Source organism: Lepidochelys kempii, chromosome 26 (assembly GCF_965140265.1).
Source record: "Lepidochelys kempii isolate rLepKem1 chromosome 26, rLepKem1.hap2, whole genome shotgun sequence".
In the NCBI taxonomy this organism is placed as follows: domain Eukaryota; kingdom Metazoa; phylum Chordata; order Testudines; family Cheloniidae; genus Lepidochelys; species Lepidochelys kempii.
Window position 1 is genome coordinate 1,496,046 of NC_133281.1, and position 20,351 is coordinate 1,516,396.

At 44.9% G+C, this 20,351-nt stretch overlaps 1 protein-coding gene across 1 annotated transcript; it reads left to right on the forward strand.

The window, feature by feature from the left end:
• Positions 1-3,647, forward strand: TM2D2 (TM2 domain containing 2). The gene is made up of 4 exons (XM_073324969.1): positions 1-266; positions 741-828; positions 2,208-2,323; positions 2,712-3,647. Exons 1-4 carry the CDS (start codon positions 46-48, stop codon positions 2,923-2,925), a joined length of 639 nt encoding a protein of 212 aa, XP_073181070.1. The 5' UTR covers positions 1-45; the 3' UTR covers positions 2,926-3,647.
• Positions 3,648-20,351: the final 16,704 nt, after the last annotated feature.

Sequence of the window (20,351 nt, forward strand, 5' to 3'; positions counted from 1 at the left end):
CGCAGGCCGGGTGGGGGCGCCGGGGAGGCGGGCAGGGCGGGCACGATGGTGCCGGGGGTCGGGTGGCCGGTGAGTTACGTGCTGCTGTGCGGGCAAGCAGCGCTGCTGCTGGGGAACCTGCTGCTGCTGCAGGGCGTGTCCCGGAGCCACCAGCACAACGCGACCGGGGACCCCGGGGAGGCCGAGCCCGAGCAGCCCGCGGGCAGCCCGGCCCCGGCCTGTGACTACGGGGACCCGCAGGCGCCGCTTGTGCTCTGCACCTACCTGTGAGCGGGGGCGGGGGCAGGGGCTGCTGGGGGAGTGATGGGGGGGCAAAGTGGGGGGCGGGAGGAGTGGGGGGGCTGGGGGCGGAGGAGAAGGAGGAGGTTGGGGGGCAGAGGAAGAACAATGTGGGGTAAGGAGAGGGCTGGGGAATGATGTGGTGCTAAGGCAGGGAGCTGGGGCACAGCGGAAAGGGCAATGCGAGGAGCTGGTCTGGTGCTGAGAACAGGGTTATACTGGGCAAAGAGACTCCTGCATAGTGGTCAGCAGAAGGGGGCATTCAGAAAGGGATGACAAGTGACCGACTGGGATAGATGGGGTGATAACAGGAAATGGGGCACCTACAAGAACGGGTGACAGGGCTAGGTGAAGGGGAAGATAGAGGACCTCAACGTGATGTTTTCTCTTATAAATTACCTTATTCTCCCTCTCCCCCCACTTTTAACTGTGTGAACATGATGGGTTTTGATCATTTACAGGCCAGAGGAGTTCATTGAATGTGAGGATCCAGTAGACCATGTTGGAAATATTACTGCACAGCGAGAATTGGGTTACGGATGTGTTAAGGTGGGGTGAAAAAAGATGATTTTGTAACTTCTCAGAGAATATTCACACACTGGGGTGGTCTTGGATATCCATGGACCTTTAGCCTGAATGGAACTTCTCCTTAGAAGCAGCGGGTGGTTTGTAATAATTGCACACCAAAAGTGCTATGCCAGCATAAGGGAATAGAATACCTCCCCCAAGAGCTTTCTGCTGCAGCTCTGCAGCCAGTAGATTTGCGGATGTGCTTCTCCCTCACCCACAGAAGTTTATGGATTGTGGAAGTTCCCTCTCCTGGCAGAAGCAATATTCAGGACGTGAAAGGAAAAGGTTTCCAAGGCACTTGCTCCTCCTGATCATGGAACTCTTAGGGAAGACGTAAAGGTGCAGGGTCCACTTTTCTAACCCAAAAGCAGTTTTGTGAGGGTGAAAACTACTCTTTTCTTTCTCATCCCTCCACGGTAATCTGCTGTGCTTCCTATGGGGAAAGCAACAGCATTGAAGCACTTGAGGTTTTTCAGTTAGCTGATGTACAAGGTGATATATTGTGGACTGCTAGCCACTAGGGCACAGTTAAATCTTTAAAAAAGGAGTACTTGTGGCACCTTAGAGACTAACCAATTTATTTGAGCATGAGCTTTCGTGAGCTACAGCTCACTTCATCGGATGCATACCGTGGAAACTGCAGCAGACTTTATATACACACAGAGAGCATGAAACAATACCTCCTCCCACCCCACTGTCCTGCTGGTAATAGCTTATCTAAAGTGATCATCAAGTTGGGCCATTTCCAGCACAAATCCAGGTTTTCTCACCCTCCATGCCCCCACACACAAACTCACTCTCCTGCTGGTAATAGCCCATCCAAAGTGACAACTCTCTACACAATGTGCATGATAATCAAGGTGGGCCATTTCCTGCACAAATCCAGGTTCTCTCACCCCCCTCCAAAAAACACACACACACAAACTCACTCTCCTGCTGGTAATCGCTCATCCAAAGTGACCACTCTCTTTACAATGTGCATGGTAATCAAGGTGGGCCATGTCCAGCACAAATCCAGGCTTTCTCACCCACCCCCCCCTTTTTTTAAATCTTTGTCCACTGACAGAGAATTCACAGCGATATGAGTGTGTGGGGAGAAGCATAGAGTGTATGTTAATGAAACTTGCAGATCATACTAAACTCGGAGTTATAAACACCAGGGAGGACAAAAATAATGTAGTGACTGAACAAGACTGCAGGCATTTACTGAACCAACAATAAGTATTAGACACTTAGTACTGAGGGCCCTCTCCCCTTTTACTTTGTGATAAGAAAATATCCTTTTAACTGTCCTTTTTCTCCCTCCCTCAGGTAAATAATTTCTCAATTGTGTGTGTGATTTGTTTCCCCTCTGACAGTTTGGTGGCCAAGCCTATAGCGATGTAGACCACACTCCAGTGCAGTGCAAAGCACTAGATGGTATTGAGTGTGCAGATCCTCGGACTTTCCTACGAGGGAATAAACCATGTATAAAGTAAGGTTTATTTCCTTCAGAAATGTATTACATTTTGGAAGATAGGGTTGGTAGCTAAGACATCATTGTAACTTGCTGCTTCAACTATTGGCTGGGTTGTTGTAACTTTGTATGTATTTTTATCCTTCCTTTGCTTAATGGATTTTCTGCCTGCCTCAAGATACCGTGGGAACTCCTTTGTGTTTTATTAGACTGCATTGTTCATTGGCCCATAGTTTCATAAGAGTTATAATATGTAAATTCCCCAAAGTCCATTAGAGGGAGCTATACTGTAAAAATTGAGGCAGTTGACACAGCAAAGGCTCAAGTTTATGAAAGGGTGTCTTCTCCTTTCCTCAAATGAAACTGTATTTGAAGTTTTAATTTATTCATTCTTCATTTATTGTAGGTATACTGGCCATTACTTTATAACCACTTTACTCTACTCCTTCTTCCTGGGTTGTTTTGGAGTGGATCGATTCTGCCTGGGCCATACAGGGACAGCAGTGGGAAAACTACTAACTCTTGGAGGACTTGGTATCTGGTGGTTTGTTGACCTTATTCTCCTTATTACTGGAGGGTTGATGCCTAGTGATGGCAGCAACTGGTGCACGACTTACTGAACAAAAAAATACTATTTGAGAATTGACAGCGGGAGAAGTTCATGTGGCATCTGTCCCTATACGACTGGTTACAATTGTTCTGCAGAGTCAGAACAGCCTGTTTTTCTGCATTTTTTTATTTTGTATAAATACATTCTGGATTTGCAAAGTGAATGCAGTTGCAGAACAATGCTATGCCTAACTTCTTTGTACATCCCCCAAATTTCATTTACAAAGAAAACTACTCACTGTATATTCTTCCTATTCATGGGGCAATTTTTTCTCCAGAATAACAGATTTGACACTGCAGTTAAGTATTGTACCTTTCCTTTGGATGTTCACTTTCATGCTAATGTTTCAAGATAGCATGTGCCAAAGTGCTCTTTTTAGCCTCTCCACTATAAAGTGTAGCTATTCCCATTACAGTAGATTTCAGAGGTTCATTGAATTATAGAAGTACACATGATGAAATTTTCCTTAAATGACAAACATCAGTGTGCTGTGGAAGTGATCATTTACTTAACGCAGTGATGTGCATAAATGGGAGAAGCTTTGAGCGGCACAACTTTGTAACTTTTTGAACATTGGTTCCTAGGTCTTATACACTGCATTGTACAAGAATACTTTAGAGCCCTGAACCTTCTCGCCTTCGTAAAAGGCGCAGCATCTACAAGCACAGAAAGTCAAGCAAATGTCTTAAAATAAAAAGTATGTGGAAAAACAGGTGCTGCTGCACTATCTTAGTTGCTGTAGTGGGTGTCAGTCTGTTCAACCTTCTCTGCAAAGCTCCACTCGCCATAGTTTGTTTCATTAGCTGTAGGGTAAAAATAGCTAAGGAGACTGTGTGTGGGTAGTTGGACTGAAATTAACTATTAAAGCTACTGGAATTCAAGGGAGGAAGTGAGGTCATTGGTATATGTGAATGAATTTGCTGTGCTTTTGACTTGTGCTAAACAAGGTGAAGGAAAGGTAGAACAACTGTAAAGTAAGTTATAGAAATCTACTGCACAAATACAAGCACTGATTTGTAAATTTTGGCTAGGGTCACATTCACCAACTGCAGTGGTAACAGGAACTTTTGGCAGTGATTTCTCGGGGAAGCTGAAGCAGGTTTTCTAGGCAAGTGTGTGTTCCGAAGACAGCTGTAGAATTCCACTTATTTTCCAGGAGTGGAGGGGAAGGGGAGGAATATACTAGGGCCAAAAAGAAAAGGAGTATTTGTGGCACCTTAGAGGCTAACATTTTTTTGAGCATAAGCTTTCGTGAGCTACAGCTTATTTATCTGATGCTCAAATAAATTTGTTCGTTTCTAAGATGCCACAAGTACTCCTTTTCTTTTTGCAAATACAGACTAACATGGCTGCTACTCTGAATACTAGGGACAGTATAGCTAAGGGCCAAGTCCAGGTTTCTCTTCAGGATATTTGTAAGATAGTGCAAGTGGAAAAGAACATATCTTCCCCGCTGTAGCTCTGTTCTAAAAGGCAGTATCTCTAGCAACCTGTATGCTTAGTTAAAAACATGTATGTTAAAGGTTCACAGCAGTGTAATACACAAATATACCACAAGTGTAATTTTGAGGAGGAATGGGGAGGAGGGTACAACTGGTGGAGGAGTAACGGTAAGGCAGGGGTGGTAGGAGGACCACCACAGCAGAAACTAAGAACACAAAAACAAGCGAGGGAGACGTGAGGTAGCATTAAAGAATGTATGTAAATGGAATCTGGGCATTTTAGTAGTACAGGAACCACTGGTCCAGTCTCTGAAAAGCATTCCCACATCTGTGTTTTTACGATAGTCCACCATTATGACCTCACACAGAGTAGCTGATATTTTCAAACGTCCATTCACACCTTGGGAGTCAAACATTTTTCCCTCATGCTTTATCAAGGGAGCGTGGTCACAGTTTCCAAGAGTGACAGTAACTTGAGGCTGCCTGTGGTTTTGATAGAGAGTGAAGGGGCCTGACTGCCAGGGAGCATGTGCCCAGCACTTTCTGAAAATCAGGCTGTTTCTGAGCACCCAAAAAATTAAAGCACCTAAAAATTTCAGCTCAGTCTTAAAGCTTCAGAAACAAGGAAACAGCTAAACTCTTAGCTATGGATGCACTATACATGTGGAAAACTTATCTCCTGGAAAGTGCTATTTTTCCAAAGTCAGTTTTTTTATATCCACAAAATGCTACAGAAAAGCAGATCTAGAACAAGTGGTAGCTAACTTTCAGCAAAAGCTCCAAAATTCATTCAAGTCCCTTTGACTTCAGCCAGAATTTGACCAGGCCCCACATTCTCAGTAATAGGCGATCTGCACTTAACTTCAATAGTATTTCAAGTTTAGACAATAGAGTTAGCTTTGTCCACATTCTGGACTAAAACCCAGTATTTTTTGGCTAGCTTTAAATATGGAAAAGGAGGGGGGAAAAAAACATACTTCAGTAGTCACTTTCAAAAATTGTTTGAAGTAAAATACACTGGAAAAAATCAGTTTGCTTTCTCTTAGAATTTAAAAAAAATCCTACTTATGTCTAAATACTGCTTTCTGGACCACCTGTGAAAGTTTTCCCTACATTATACTAGAAAAAACTGCGTACAGCATAAGCTTTGTCTTAAGCCACATAGTGCAGGTCTGACTTTGTTTAATTAAACTATTTCTGATGGAAGTCAGCCTTTAATCAATTTCATCTGGAATTATATTCAAGATCACATCTTCATTTCCTCGATGAACCACAATTGAAAGAACATCATTGTTTTTAACAGCTTCACTTACATCCTCTGTCGAGGTGACTGTTTTTCCATTAATGCTGATAATCACATCACCATCTCTCATGCCAGAGCTGCAACAAAGAAACCAGAGGACTTTGAATCAGATGATAAAGCAGGGAGTAAGCTCCAGAACCTAATCACCTCCTGCCTTCATCACAATGCTGAAATCTATGTAAAAGGCCAGTGCTGTCTGTGTAAAGATACGCCTCAAAATAGGTCTTGAATACAGGTGGTGTCTACATAATTAAGGACTTTAAAATTCAACAAGGGCAACTTAAGTCAGTCCACTACTCTAGAGGTAGCCACTGTAAATTAATTCAGATAATCTAGTTATTAGAATTACACACAAACAGTATCACTATGTAACTAACGCAGTCATCAACTTCTGCATACAAGAGAAGAGGGAGAAGAAAACACCTGTAATAGAAAACTCTCCATGCAAGGAGAATCTGCTATGTGCTGATTCTTGCTTGTGCAGATTGCCCACACTTATCTCAGGGACTCCAAAATTCCTCCCTTCTAGAGTGTATGCAGCATTCACAGGCTTGCATAGTTCACACCCCAGCTTCTAACCATCTATATCCAAATGTCAGCGTTATTGTCTCAGAACTACAGCATATTTCCTTGAATGATCATTTATCTTTTTAGCATACACATTGGGGATGGGTTTATTAGAGTCACTGGGCTAGCCCCAAGCTGCTAGATATGATGCAATACAACCCTCAGAAAAGGCCCTACTACATAGAAACAAGGCATGCAAAGAGCTGTTGGTTGTTAACTAGGTACCTATTCAGTGTACTCAGCAGGACTCAAAACAATAGAGAGCTGCATTGTGGTATTAAGTACCACTATGCAGGGGGACAAGAAATTTTAACCAAGGTTCCAATTTTTACTAATTAAGTTAATGGAAGTTTTGACAGACATGTACACCCAAAGAGGTACCTGCTGGAAAGGGAAGCAAGAGGGGGAGCAGTCCTTTTAGTTATAGGTGATCTGAATTGTCTACCATGGAGCATGACTCCACTGTAGGACCACCCATGCCCCAGTTCAGTGATAGACGTCAGAAAACAAAGCTGGTTCACTTGAGCTCGGCCTTCTTATGAAGAGGTAGAATGCTCAGCTCCACAGTCAGACTCATTAGCTCTGGGCATCAGCCTTCACTGGAGTCACAGGACCAGGGGGAAGTGGAGAAGGATGCATAGGAAACACTATCAAACTGGGACTGTGGATGAACTTCTTAAACAAAAACAAAAAAATCACACACACCCCCAACAGATGGCTGGGTTTATTCTCTTGAGTTTTAGCATGGGACAGGTCTGGTGTCTAATATTCTCCCTTCCTTCACCCCCAGCACTGTTCTAATATAAACATAGTCTTAGAGAAAAGACTAAAATTGTAATGTGACATACACACAAAATGGGGAAGCTTTCTGACACATATGCTGTAAACACTCTCAGTCAAGTAGAAATGGGAAAGGAAACTACAGTACAAATCACACAGATCCCAAAAGTCAGACATCAATACACATGCAAGAAGTTCAGCAATTTTTAATGTGAAATAAAACACTACAAACCTTGGAAGAGTTCCAAATTGCAGACCTTATTGTTTAGCAGGCTAAATTCTGCATTAGCTACTACTGTTGACTTAAATGGGAATACACATGGAATCTTAATCAGCCTAGAATTTTGCCCATCATATTTAAATCCTGTGGTTTCCTGTACTAACTTAATATTTCTGGGGAAGTGGGTTCAAATCTCATTTAGGTCATAGGTGATCTGAGCTTGGCAGTCTTGAACTAGTCCCCTGGTGGTAGGGTAGATGTTCACATCATAAAACCACCACACGGTTTAGTCCAGTGGAACAACTGGACTCACCAAAGACTTGTACTGAAGTAAATCATGTTGCAAGCCAAAAAACTAGGATATTGATAATGCAGATGGACCTATGCACACAGCTCTAACACCTGCCCACATTCAGGCTATAGCTGCTGCGAACAGAAAACCTGATCTTGCAAGCCTGCCTTATATGAGACTCCCATGGATTTCACTGGGATTTCTGGCATGTGGTGCAGACTCACCTCTCTCACTTACCTTCACAGACTATACCTGTTCTACAGTCAGAGGTATGATTGCAGCAAATATGCATACCATGCTGGCTTTCATTTAGCTAGATCAAAGCCAGTTTGAGTAACAGCAACAATGTGGCCATGGCAGTAAAGGCAGCCACAGAGGCTAGCTTCTCAATACATATCCAGGGTCCTGGGGCAGGTTGTTCTCAGGCTAGTTGGAGCTGGGCAACTACACTGCTATTGTTACTCGTATTCTAGATCAAAGCTAACACAGGTGTGCCGACACATGTTGTAATCACACCTCCCAATTGCAGTGTAGACGTGCCCAAAGAGGAAAGCAGTAGCATTCATGTGGTTTTTCTCCCCATTGTATATGGTATCAGTCTGCATGTGACTGATTCAGCACTCCCTTAGCAATTCTTCTTGAACTGAAACTTTGGAAGTCATTCTGCATTTCTGGTTTAAAGTACAACAGAATCTACTAGCCTTGACATCTAGACACTTAAGACTGGAAATAAGGCATGAATGGTGAGAGTAATTAACCATTGGAACAGTTTACAAAAGGTCATGGTAGATCTTCCATCACTGGCAACTTTTAAATCAAGTCTGTAAGTTTTTATAAATGATCTGCTCTAGGAATTATTTTGGGGAAGTTCCCTGGCCTGGGTTATACAGGAAATCAGACTAGATTATCATAATGGTCCCATCTGGCCTTAGAATCTATGAATTTATATGATTCTACTCTTCTGGTCTCAGCAATGCCCTGAACGCTGGCAGCATTCTGTAGTCAGGGTATACATGTATACATACAATATATAATTATAGCTCCAACGTCTTTGTTTTATGACTTACTGCTAGTGAGCACCACCCTCAGTCTGCTGGAGATTATAAGGATGAAAAAAGCTATGAAGAGTTAAACTATATAAATTCAACCCTTTTCTACTCAAGAACACGTTATACAAGTCTCAGTATTTCTAACAAAAATACAAAAAACCAATACATTTGATAAATCTGTCCTGATTTAAGGCACAATCCTCTACTCAGGCAAGTCTCCCATAGACAACAGCCAGAATTTTGCCCAAGTACAGAAAGCACAACAGGACCTTTCATCCCAAACACACCAAAATCATTTGGTCTTTCAGATTTGAAAATGCTCTAGGTATTTTTAGAACAAGGAGAGGGGGGAAGGAGAAATGGATTCTGACTTGAACTGATCTTGTACTTGTGATGGCCCCTCACAGAAAGCCATCCTGGTGTGGACTGTGTGAGTGAGCAAAATATCAGCCTCCATTTAGAGACCATAGCATTAAAGAAGGTTGTATAGATCTCTTACATGAACACTGCAACAGGAGCATTTGAGAGGCCCCTGCAATGCCCATGAAGAGGCAGACGGTGCAGCCTTCATCTTTAGGTTCTTACCTTGCAGCAGCAGTTCCTTGAATCACTTCAAAAACATAGACTCCGGAGTTCAGGTCCGGGAAATCTTTATCATAGATTTAAAGTTCACGGATGAGACTGAGAAAAGAAATCATGGTGGTAAAACTCTTCAAGTGAAATACTAATCAGCCCATTACTGCCTAATCCATTAGCTCGCAGAAGGCCGAGGAAAAACAGTGTCTTTTTTAATATTGCCAATTCAGAAATGGATCAGTATTATTCTCTCCTGGTATTGGGACAAGACGACCCAACAGATTTTAAACTGGCATAGCTATAAATGCACAAACATTCCTGTTTGTCCAGAAATGCAGACACTTAAAAAAATTCATCCTACAGCAAGGCTGTCAACATTCAGGGATGTTTTTTGAAAGCATAATTAATTGACGCAATGGCTTGCTGTCAGCAAGTCTCAATGCAAAGTCCTAAATACAAACAAACATTCACAATAACAACTGGATTCTTATGCTCGAAACAGTTTTTTTAACCCCTTTCAGACATACTATTTTTAAAGTTGTTTTAATAACAACCAGCACAGCATGGGGAAGAGATGGCCAGCCCTCTGTGGAGAAAGAAGTGGTTCGGGACTATTTAGAAATGCTGGACGAGCACAAGTCCATGGGGCTGGATGAGCTGCATCCAAGAGTACTAAAGGAGTTGGCGGATGTGACTGCAGAGCCATTGGCCATTATCTTTGAAAATTCATGGCGATTGGGGGAAGTCCCGGACGACTGGAAAAAGGCTAATGTAGTGCCCATCTTTAAAAAAGGGAAGAAGGAGGATTCTGGGAACTACAGGCCAGTCAGCCTCACCTCAGTCCCTGGAAAAATCATGGAGCAGGTCCTCAAGGAATCCATTCTGAAGCACTTAGAGGAGAGGAAAGTGATCAGGAACAGTCAGCATGGATTCACGAAGGGAAGGTCATGCCTGACTAATCTAATCGCCTTCTATGATGAGATTACTGGTTCTGTGGATGAAGGGAAAGCAGTGGATGTATTGTTTCTTGACTTTAGCAAGGGCTCCATGGGTAGTGATCAATGGCTCCATGTCTAGTTGGCAGCCGGTATCAAGCGGAGTGCCTCAAGGGTCGGTCCTGGGGCCGGTTTTGTTCAATATCTTCCTTAATGATCTGGAGGATGGTGTGGATTGCACCCTCAGCAAGTTTGCAGATGACACTGAACTGGGAGGAGAGGTAGATACGCTGGAGGGGAGGGATAGGATACAAAGGGCTCGACAAATTAGAGGATTGGGCCAAAAGAAATCTGATGAGGTTCAATAAGGACAAGTGCAGAGTCCTGCACTTAGGACGGAAGAATCCAATGCACAGCTACAGACTAGGGACCGAATGGCTAGGCAGCAGTTCTGCGGAAAAGGACCTAGGGGTGACAGTGGACGAGAAGCTGGATATGAGTCAGCAGTGTGCCCTTGTTGCCAAGAAGGCCAATGGCATTTTGGGATGTATAAGTAGGGACATAGCGAGCAGATCGAGGGGCACAATCGTTCCCCTCTATTCGACATTGGTTAGGCCTCATCTGGAGTACTGTGTCCAGTTTTAAGCCCCACACTACAAGAAGGATGTGGATAAATTGGAGAGAGTCCAGCGAAGGGCAACAAAAATGATTAGGGGTCTGGAACACATTAGTTATGAGGAGAGGCTGAGGGAACTGGGATTGTTTAGTCTGCGGAAGAGAAGAATGAGATGGGATTTGATAGCTGCTTTCAACTACCTGAGAGGTGGTTCCAAAGAGGATGGCTCTAGACTGTTCTCAGTGGTAGCAGATGACAGAACAAGGAGTAATGGTCTCAAGTTGCAGTGGGGGAGATTTAGGTTGGATATTAGGAAAAACCTTTTCACTAGGAGGGTGGTGAAACACTGGAATGCGTTACCTAAGGAGGTGGTGGAATCTCCTTCCTTAGACGTTTTTAAGGTCAGGCTTGATAAAGTCCTGGCTGGGATGATTTAGTTGGGGATTGGTCCTGCTTTGAGCAGGGGGTTGGACTAGATGACCTCCTGAGGTCCCTTCCAATCCTGATATTCTATGAAACTTATTATTTGGTGTCACTTTCCCCTCAGAGGTATGTTTGCAGTTTTCTAAACTGAATATCATGCTACTATTTCCTGCTGACGTTTGAAAGTTCCTTAGGACCCCGGTATCCCTCTGGATTCCCTTGTCACCTGCATAATCGCCATTATTATTAATACTGCTGCAGAACTCAGAGGCTCCAATCTAGATCATGACCTCATCTTTGGCATTGTACAGATGCCTGTGAGAACAGTGCCTGCCCCCAAAAGCTTGCCAACTAAGTGACTGAGGGTGTGGCTCAATCAATACATATACATACACACAAAGCAATTATATCTGTTCTATTATAAATAGATGAGGTGTTGGCTTAGCCTACCTGCATAGCACTGCATTGGAGCAAATTCCACTCTGTTAGAGGAAGTTCTATAAATGCACCAGAATCTCTCCAGCTCCCAGGAAGAGAGTTATGGCTGAACTACTTATTGACTATCTGCTAGGCTGTCTTGAGCCCTCTGTCCTTATAGTGAGGCTATGTCTTTGGGCTGGGGGGCGGGGTGGCGGGATGACACACCTGCACTAGTTTTGATTGAGCTAGCACAATAGCGTCTAGCTATGGTGGCGTGAGCAGTGGGAGGGGCTAGCCGCCCCTAGAATGTAGCTGGCCAAGTAGCTAGGCACAGACTCAGGGCTGTTAACCCATCCGGCTGCTTGTGTCACCAGAGCTACGTTCTGTTTTTATTATGTTGGCTCAATCAAAGCTGGTGCAGGTACGTCTCCTCGAGCTGGGAACACCCCCCCACCTCAAACAATAGACAGTGTGAGAGACTGCATGAAAGCTGGTGACAAGTGCAGAAAATAAAGCTTACTTAAAAGTCAGGGGAAGCATTCGGAATCCCATGTATTTCTTCTTGGGTCGAATCGTCCCTAGAAGGACAGAGTCAACATTCATGAAATCAAGTAAGACACAGCACAACCGTACCTCCAGAAACATCAGGCATTTGCTTGGAATGTCCAAGGGGAAAAGGGGGTTTTAGGAGCTGACAAAACAGCTCCAATTTTAAAATTCTGTGGGGTGATTGTTATCCTTCTAAAAGTTACTCTCACAATGTTAAATAGAAAAGCCACATTTATGGTATAGTTTAAGTTTGCTCAAATGTTTACATCAGAAAATGGAACTATGGGCCCACTGACGCCACGAGAACGGGGAACAGCTATGTTCTTCCACGGACTTCAATGGGCTTTGGATCAGAGCCTTCAACAGCAAACCTCACCCTGACGGGCCTCGGGAACAGGGCTGTGACTGGACACGCACATATGTGTCGGTCACAGGAGATGCACAGTAGTAGAGGCTGCTTATAGGGACAGAGAGCGGGATTCTGACATCTCTTTACAAGTCTCTGTGAAGGCTGTCACTGTCCACCTGTGAATGGACTGATGGAAGGAGGTTTCTGGCAGTTCCAGCTGTGACTCACTCATACACTCACACAGTGAGAAATTTTATCCATGTAGATGAGTCAATGAGCTAATAAAAAAATATAAATCCTAGAACTAGCAAGTGAGGTTGCTCTTTGCATGTTACATGAGATGGAAACTCCTCAAGAATGGGACAGAGGCACAGAGCATAAGTGGAGGGAGTGGCTTGGTCGGGTGACTCTAAACTAACATGCTTGTGAGGAACCTGCAGAATTCAGCGTGCAAAAGGTGCCTAATTCTACTAGAATGAGGGCCAGGTTAAACACCAGCCACTAAGAGAGCATCATATCTCACTGCAGCACAGAGAGTACCCAACAGGCAGTAGGGGGTTGCAATTTTACCTTTATTCCCATTTCCCACAGATGTCCCGCACGGCGATCTCTCCAGAAAGAGTCCTCACTTAGCCCCCTCTCCTTCATTCCCCTAATGCAGCTGCCTCCTCCTTACCATTCCCAATGCTGAATACAGACTGTGAAGAGAGGGGTTCCCTCCCTGCCTCCACCTGTAGGGCACAGCATGATGTCTAAGCAGCCTGGGAGCACTGTATAGAAGGGAGGTATCCAAACACCCCTCAGTACGTTGTGTCAATTACCAAGCTGAGCTGGGAGCTCAGCTCCACGGTGGCAGCACAGCATGCTATCCCGTCACTCCACCCCAGACTCTGATCGTAAGTTAGCAGGTTTGTGAACAGTGACCCGAGTGCTTTTATTCCAAGGTCTCCATTCCCAAGGAGATTAGACAGCATCACAAAAGGTCTCATCATCTGCTGAACACAACACTCCTACCTTTCATCTGCTGGTCGTGAGATTCTTCTAGGAACTGACGGACTCGGTCAGAGGGGATTGCAAAGGAAATGCAAGCCATTACCTTCAGTGTATTTATCCCTACAACTTCACCATCCTGTTACAGAGAACGTAGCAAGAGTAACCAGGCCTGGCTTATACAACACCTCTTACTGGGACACTTTTGGTGCAAGGTTTGCAAGAGCCAACAATGCACCATGCTACAGGGGTGGCAAACACTTTCACAGCAAAATTGACTCAGTGCTGGCCAGAATGGCATTGGAAAATTAGTTGATCATATGACCATAGGGACATATAAAGGGACCAGAGTAAAGCTATCTACACTGCTGAGTTTGTTAACACTACTGACAGTGACACAAGTGCAAGGGAAGAGTAACTAACCCCGTTTCCCCCACCATTTAATTCCAATTAGTGAATACAAATGTACAATTATAAAGACTCCAACCTGAAAATAAAGTGAGGAGAGACTCAGATCCAAGGACCCCGGAACACCTAAACACTGGGCTTTGGGAAGTCTGAATACAGATCGTTAGGGTAAGTGGAAACCATGGTATTAGCAAGTTCAGAATGGTATAACCAGAGTCCAGACCCCCAGCAAAGTGTTTGATGCAGCCTAGCTGGAATCTTACGCTAGCAAACCATGTGGCTGCAGTAAGAACGCAGTGGAGTGCTAATCCTTTCCATGTCTTCGCCCTGCCGTTTACAGGGGAGCCATTCTTTCTGCCTTATTAGCACCCAGGATCTCATCCTGCAGAGTGACAGACAAGTTCTACTCAGTTAATGGGAGTTGTGGGTGCTCAGCATCTGGCAGGACCGAACGCATGTGGAGTACCACAACAGCATCCTGCCATTGCTTGTACACACCAAGAAAGGTGACGGTATTTGAAGCGGAAAGTTTGCAGGTTGTGTTAGTTACAAAGGCTGCCATGGTTCAGAGGGTGCAGTCTGTCAGCTGTGTATTAAGCACATTCAGGGCCAGATTTTCTAAACAGCTCAGCACATGGCCGCAGTTGTCACAATCAACCTCAGCCTGGACCAGTCCACACAAGAGATCCACTTCCTGGACACTACGGTACTAATAAACGATGGTCATATAAACACCACCCTATACGGGAAACCTACTGACCACTATGCCTACGTACATGCCTCCAGGTTTCATCCAGACCACACCACACAATCCATCGTCTACAGCCAAGCTCTATGATACAACCGCATTTGCTCCAACCCCTCAGACAGAGGCAAACACCTACAAGATCTCTATCAAGTACTCTTACAACTACAGTACCCACCTGCTGAAGTGAAGAAACAGATTGACAGAGCCAGAAGAGTACCCGGAAGTCACCTACTACAGGACAGACCCAACAAAGAAAATAACAGAACGCCACTAGCCATCACCTTCAGCCCCCAACTAAAACCTCTCCAACGCATCATCAAGGATCTATCCTGAAGGATGACCCATCACTCTCACAAATCTTGGGAGACAGGCCAGTCCTTGCCTACAGACAGCCCCCCAACCTGAAGCAAATACTCACCAGCAACCACACAACAGAACCACTAACCCAGGCACCTATCCTTGCAACAAAGCCCGTTGCCAACTGTGTCCACATATCTATTCAGGGGACACCATCACAGGGCCTAATCACATCAGCCACGCTATCAGAGGCTCGTTCACCTGCACATCCACCAATGTGATATATGCATCATGTGCCAGCAATGCCCCTCCGCCATGTACATTGGCCAAACTGGACCATCTCTACGTAAAAGAATAAATGGACACAAATCAGACGTCAAGAATTATAACATTCAAAAACCAGTCGGAGAACACTTCAATCTCTCTGGTCACTCCATTACAGACCTAAAAGTCACAATATTACAACAAAAAGACTTCAAAAACAGACTCCAATGAGAGACTGCTGAATTGGAATTAATTTGCAAACTGGATACAATTAACTTAGGCTTGAAAAGAGACTGGGAGTGGATGAGTCATTACACAAAGTAAAACTACTGCCCCATGTTTATTTCGCCCCCCTCCCCCCCACACACTGTTCCTCAGACGTTCTTGTCAGCTGCTGGAAATGGCCCACCTCGATTATCTCTACAAAAGGTTTTCTCCCCCTTCTCCCCCCGGCTCTTCTGCTGGTATTAGCTCATCTTAAATGATCACTCTCCTTACAGTGTGTATGGTAACCCCCATTTTTTCATGTTCTGTGTGTATATAAATCTCCTCACTGTATTTTCCACTGAATGCATCCGTTGAAGTGAGCTGTAGCTCATGAAAGCTTATGCTCAAATAAATTGGTTAGTCTCTAAGGTGCCACAAGTACTCCTTTTCTTTTTGCGAATACAGACTAACACAGCTGCTACTCTGAAAGTTGTCACAATGGTCACTTCTGGGGGCTGAGCTCTTTAGTGTCCACTCTGTAGTGGGGATAGTGACAATGGAACAAATGAGGTACAGTAGTCAGATTCTGCTTTCTCACACTCTTCTGCCCATCGGTTCCCACAGGTGCTCCTTGAGTTTAGATGCAGAGAGTCTCCCCGGGATAGAATAATGTTTGTGATGGGTAGCTACATTTTCAAAAGCATTCCCAGATTAAGACAAGGGCTTTCTCAATATTTCAAATAGCAATAGCTCAGTTCAGTTCACTTAACTCCAGGGTGAAATAGACTCATGTGTGTTAGACTGTAAACTACAACACTAAATAAATGTAGAATCAAAAGGGGAATTTAAATTAGAATGGGCGGGGGGAGGTGGAAACCTGATTCTCTTCTTGCTTGCCACGTAATCCCACTAGATTAAATGGAGCTATCCCTGATTTATGACACTGTAGGTAGGGCTGGTGGAAAGTTTTCTGTTGAAACTGTTCTTCAAAACAGAAAATTGGATTTTCAATGAAACAAAGATTTTTCACAGAAGAGTCTATTTTCTGTGGAAAAAAAATCTTTTCACAAAGATTTTAGTCAAAATCTTTTGGTTTCCAGTTTATCAGTTACAATTCAGAAAGTTCTTTGGAACTTTTTGATGTAAATGAATAGGGGTTTTTTGGTCCAAACTTTTTGTAAAAAAAAAGTGAGACCAGGTTTAACTGTAAGTGAAAAGAGAATTCAGCCTTTATGGGGTTAACGACTTTGGGCTTTACTTCACATAATAATGCCATCATTTAAGTTACTTTATTCTACTAGCAGCTACAGTAAATAAAATAAAAGCCCACATAGGACGCTTGGCAATAAATAGGAAATTGAAAGGAACTTTAGAAATAGGCAAAGATTGGCAGCGAGGAGGAAAACTTACCAAGTTCACCAAGGGCCCACCTGAATTTCCATACTGCAAGAGAACACAATTGGAGAGGACATTAGTCACATTAAGGCCACCACTCCCTGACAAAATTTGCTGGAGTCTGAGGAAGGCACTTTTGTATTGAAATAACCCCGATACCCATAATTTGCTGGGGGATTATTAGGGAGAGTTCTAGACATCAGTGAGAAAATACCCCAGTGTGTAAGGGTGCAGAATAGTTTAGGAACTACAAGGCATACGAACATGAGCCTTCCCTTCTTGCAAGAAACTCCTCCCCCTTGGCAGCTGCACATAGGAACAGTCAGGCCAAAGGCCCTTCTGGGCATCCTTGCCAGGAAGCATAACCCCTTATCCACAGGTAAATGAGTCCTGAAGGCATCAGACCCTTTAGCAAGGTCATTGTGCAGGTCGAGTCTCTTTACTGATGAAAAGATCTCACAGAACTGACAGGCTATGGGAGGGCCTTGGTCAAATTTGCTGCACAAAGATGGTTGCATCTAACTCCCATTCATGTCAGTCACTCATGAGCCATCCCCCAATGAGAAGCACAGACTATAGCTCCAAGACACATTTAGGGGGATAATGGAGTCTGTGTGCATTGCAGCAGTTGCGTGGCCTGGACTCCACTTAATGGCAGTGAGGGAAGCGAAAGCCATGCTCAACACTTCCCTAATGCTCCTTTCCCCCATAAGCCACTGTTGTGGTTAGCACAGAGGTGGGCAGACTACGGCCCGCAAGACCCTCCTGCCCGGCTCCTGACCCTGGGGGCTGGCCCCCAGCCCCTCCCCTTCTGTTTCCCCCTCCCCCGCAGCCAGCGCAAGGCTCTGGGCGGCAGGGCTGCAAGCTCTTGCTGGGCCGCGCAGCTGCAGAGCTGCAGCCTGTCCTGGTGCTCTGGGCAGCGCGGTGGGTGGCTGGCTCCAGCTGAGCGCGCGGCTGCCTGACCTGGTGCTCTGGGCAGCCCGGTGGGTGGCTGGCTCCAGCCGAGCGCGCGGCTGCCTGACCTGGTGCTCTGGGCAGTGCGGTGGGTGGCTGGCTCCAGCCGAGCGCGCGGCTGCCTGACCTGGTGCTCTGGACAGCACAGCTGTAGCGATGCCAGCCACTAGTGCTCCAGGCAGCAGGGGGCGTTAGATAGAGGGCAGGGGAATTTGGGGTGGTGGGCAGGGGTGTGGATACGGGTTGGGGTGGTCAGACAGCAAGGAACAGGTGGGGTTGAACTGGGGCAGAGGTCCCGGGGTGGGGGCAGTCAGGAATGAGAGGAGGGGTTAGATGGGGCCATCAGGAGCAGGGGTTCCAGGGGCAGTCAGGGGACAGGGAGGGGTGGAGGGGCCAAGCCACACCTGGCTGTTTGGGGCAGCACAGCCTCCCCTAACCGGCCCTCCATACAATTTTGGAAACCCAATGTGGCATCTGTCTGAATGTATGCCATGTCAGAGTCCTTCAGGCCAAGCTCCTTGCTGCCTCTCTGAGTGCTGCTGACAATTGCTGTCGTTACGGTGTTTTGTAAGGAGAAGGGACTACCCAGCGCCACCACAAACTCCCCAGGCCGGAGGTCAGAGGATCTTCCCAGCAGTAGTACAGAGAGGGTAGTCTGGGGAGGAGGCAGAACAATGAAACTGGTCACCTACTGCTAGACACTGATTCCTTAGACTAGTACAGAAGCCCACAGGCTCCAGGAGAGGGAGTTTGCTCTGCTGCCTACAGAGTAGATACTCAAGTGTTATTAAACACTCTGAAGTTCAGGATTCCTAGGTTTAATCACTGAATGCTGACATGAAGGAGAGGTCTTCATACGGCAGGGTTCATTCAGATCAGCACATACTTTGAATCCTTGAGGGCATGTTATCTAAGGGCTAATTGCTCCTGGCACATGAGTGTATAGGAGGCAGCAAATAGCGATTGGATACCAGGATGTCAAAAGAAACTCTGAAACCTATTCGGTTGAAATCTAACAGCCGTGTTAGTCTGTATTCGCTAAAAGAAAAGGAGGACTTATGGCACCTTAGAGACTAACAAATTTATTTGAGCATAAGCTTTCGTGAGCTACAGCTCACTTCATCGGATGCAGGGAATCTGTCACTCTCACCTAGGGAGCATTAGGAAATTCTTTCAAAGACTTCCCGCTAGCAAAATATGTGAGGTGGGGCCTAATGGAGGAAATGGAGCAATGGGATTGGACCCATTGAGGGTCACAATTTTTTGGAAATTGTCCACAGAATGTCTTTTTACCCATCTAAACCTATGTTTGTACTTGCGAATTGAGTAGACCTGCCTCTGATCCGTGCTGTCCTATAGGTACGTGTGCTAGGAGTATTTCCATGTTATTAGTGAGAAGGCAAGTATTTGGTTGAAAAAAGAAAAGGAGTACTTGTGGCACCTTAGAGACTAACCAATTTATTTGAGCATAAGCTTTCGTGAGCTACAGCTCACTTCATCGGATGCTGTAGCTCATGAAAGCTTATGCTCAAATAAATTGGTTAGTCTCTAAGATGCCACAAGTACCCCTGTTCTTTCTAGTAAGACCTGTGTACTGCCTCCCATGGCCCTGCCAGAAATATTAGCCATTCTCTTCTTTTCACAGTTTGGAAAGAAACTCTGCCCTGCTGTCATTAATGGGATGGCTGTAAATCATTGCACTGCATGCATCACCTCTCTTCTTCACTTTACCAGTATTTCAGTGTGACATGCTGTGGCCATATTGACTCTCCTTTCAATTCAAAGGGGCATTCAGCTTAAAACAATCAAGGTCACAAAGACTCAAACCAGCCAACAATTCGGGATCAGGAATTTTTAAATACAGCTCCAAAGATAGTTCTCTTATGAAAAGAACATGAACAATTCCTTGGGGTAGATTTACTTCCCCCCTGTGGCTTTGCAAAGAAGATGGTTCCTATTTTTTTTCCTTTTAAGTAAAGAACAAACAAAACACCCCCAACTAATTCCCACAGAGAGACACAGAATCCCTTACAGACACACACCTCATACAGAAATACCAACTGGGCAGCAAAATGAAAGTTTACTCCAAGCAGGTGGAAGGTTTGGAGTGTTTTGTTGTTGTTGTTGTTTTTAAATACCTATTTGGAGTAGAACTAATTCTTTTATTAGTGTAACTAAAAGTTATTTGGGAAAAAAAACAACAGTATCTTCCTGCAGCTACTAAATGAGAGCCACTTGTAAACAGAGAAATAAGGCATGTACTCGAACTGGGCAAGACCAATCTCTCTGCGTTGGGGCAGCTCCTAAACCCTGTGCCCAGAAAGGTTATAACTATGCTTTTTCCAATACCACTATCAGTCTTATGGAGAAAAGACCACTACATACCGAACACATAAATACACCTGTTTTGAGTTTACACCCGAGTTTATTTTCTGCTTCCCTGCCTGATGGTCCTCTCCAGAGAGCTGTCATACTCACATCAGGATATATTTTGATGAGGGCTATGTCCAACTTGTGGTCGACGTCTTTGACTTTAGCTTCGTACTGCTCCCCGCTCTTGAGCTCCACTCTGATTCTCTGCTTATTGGTGAGGACGTGCGCATTGGTGACAATCAGTCCTTCCTCTGACACTATGAATCCGGAGCCACTGGA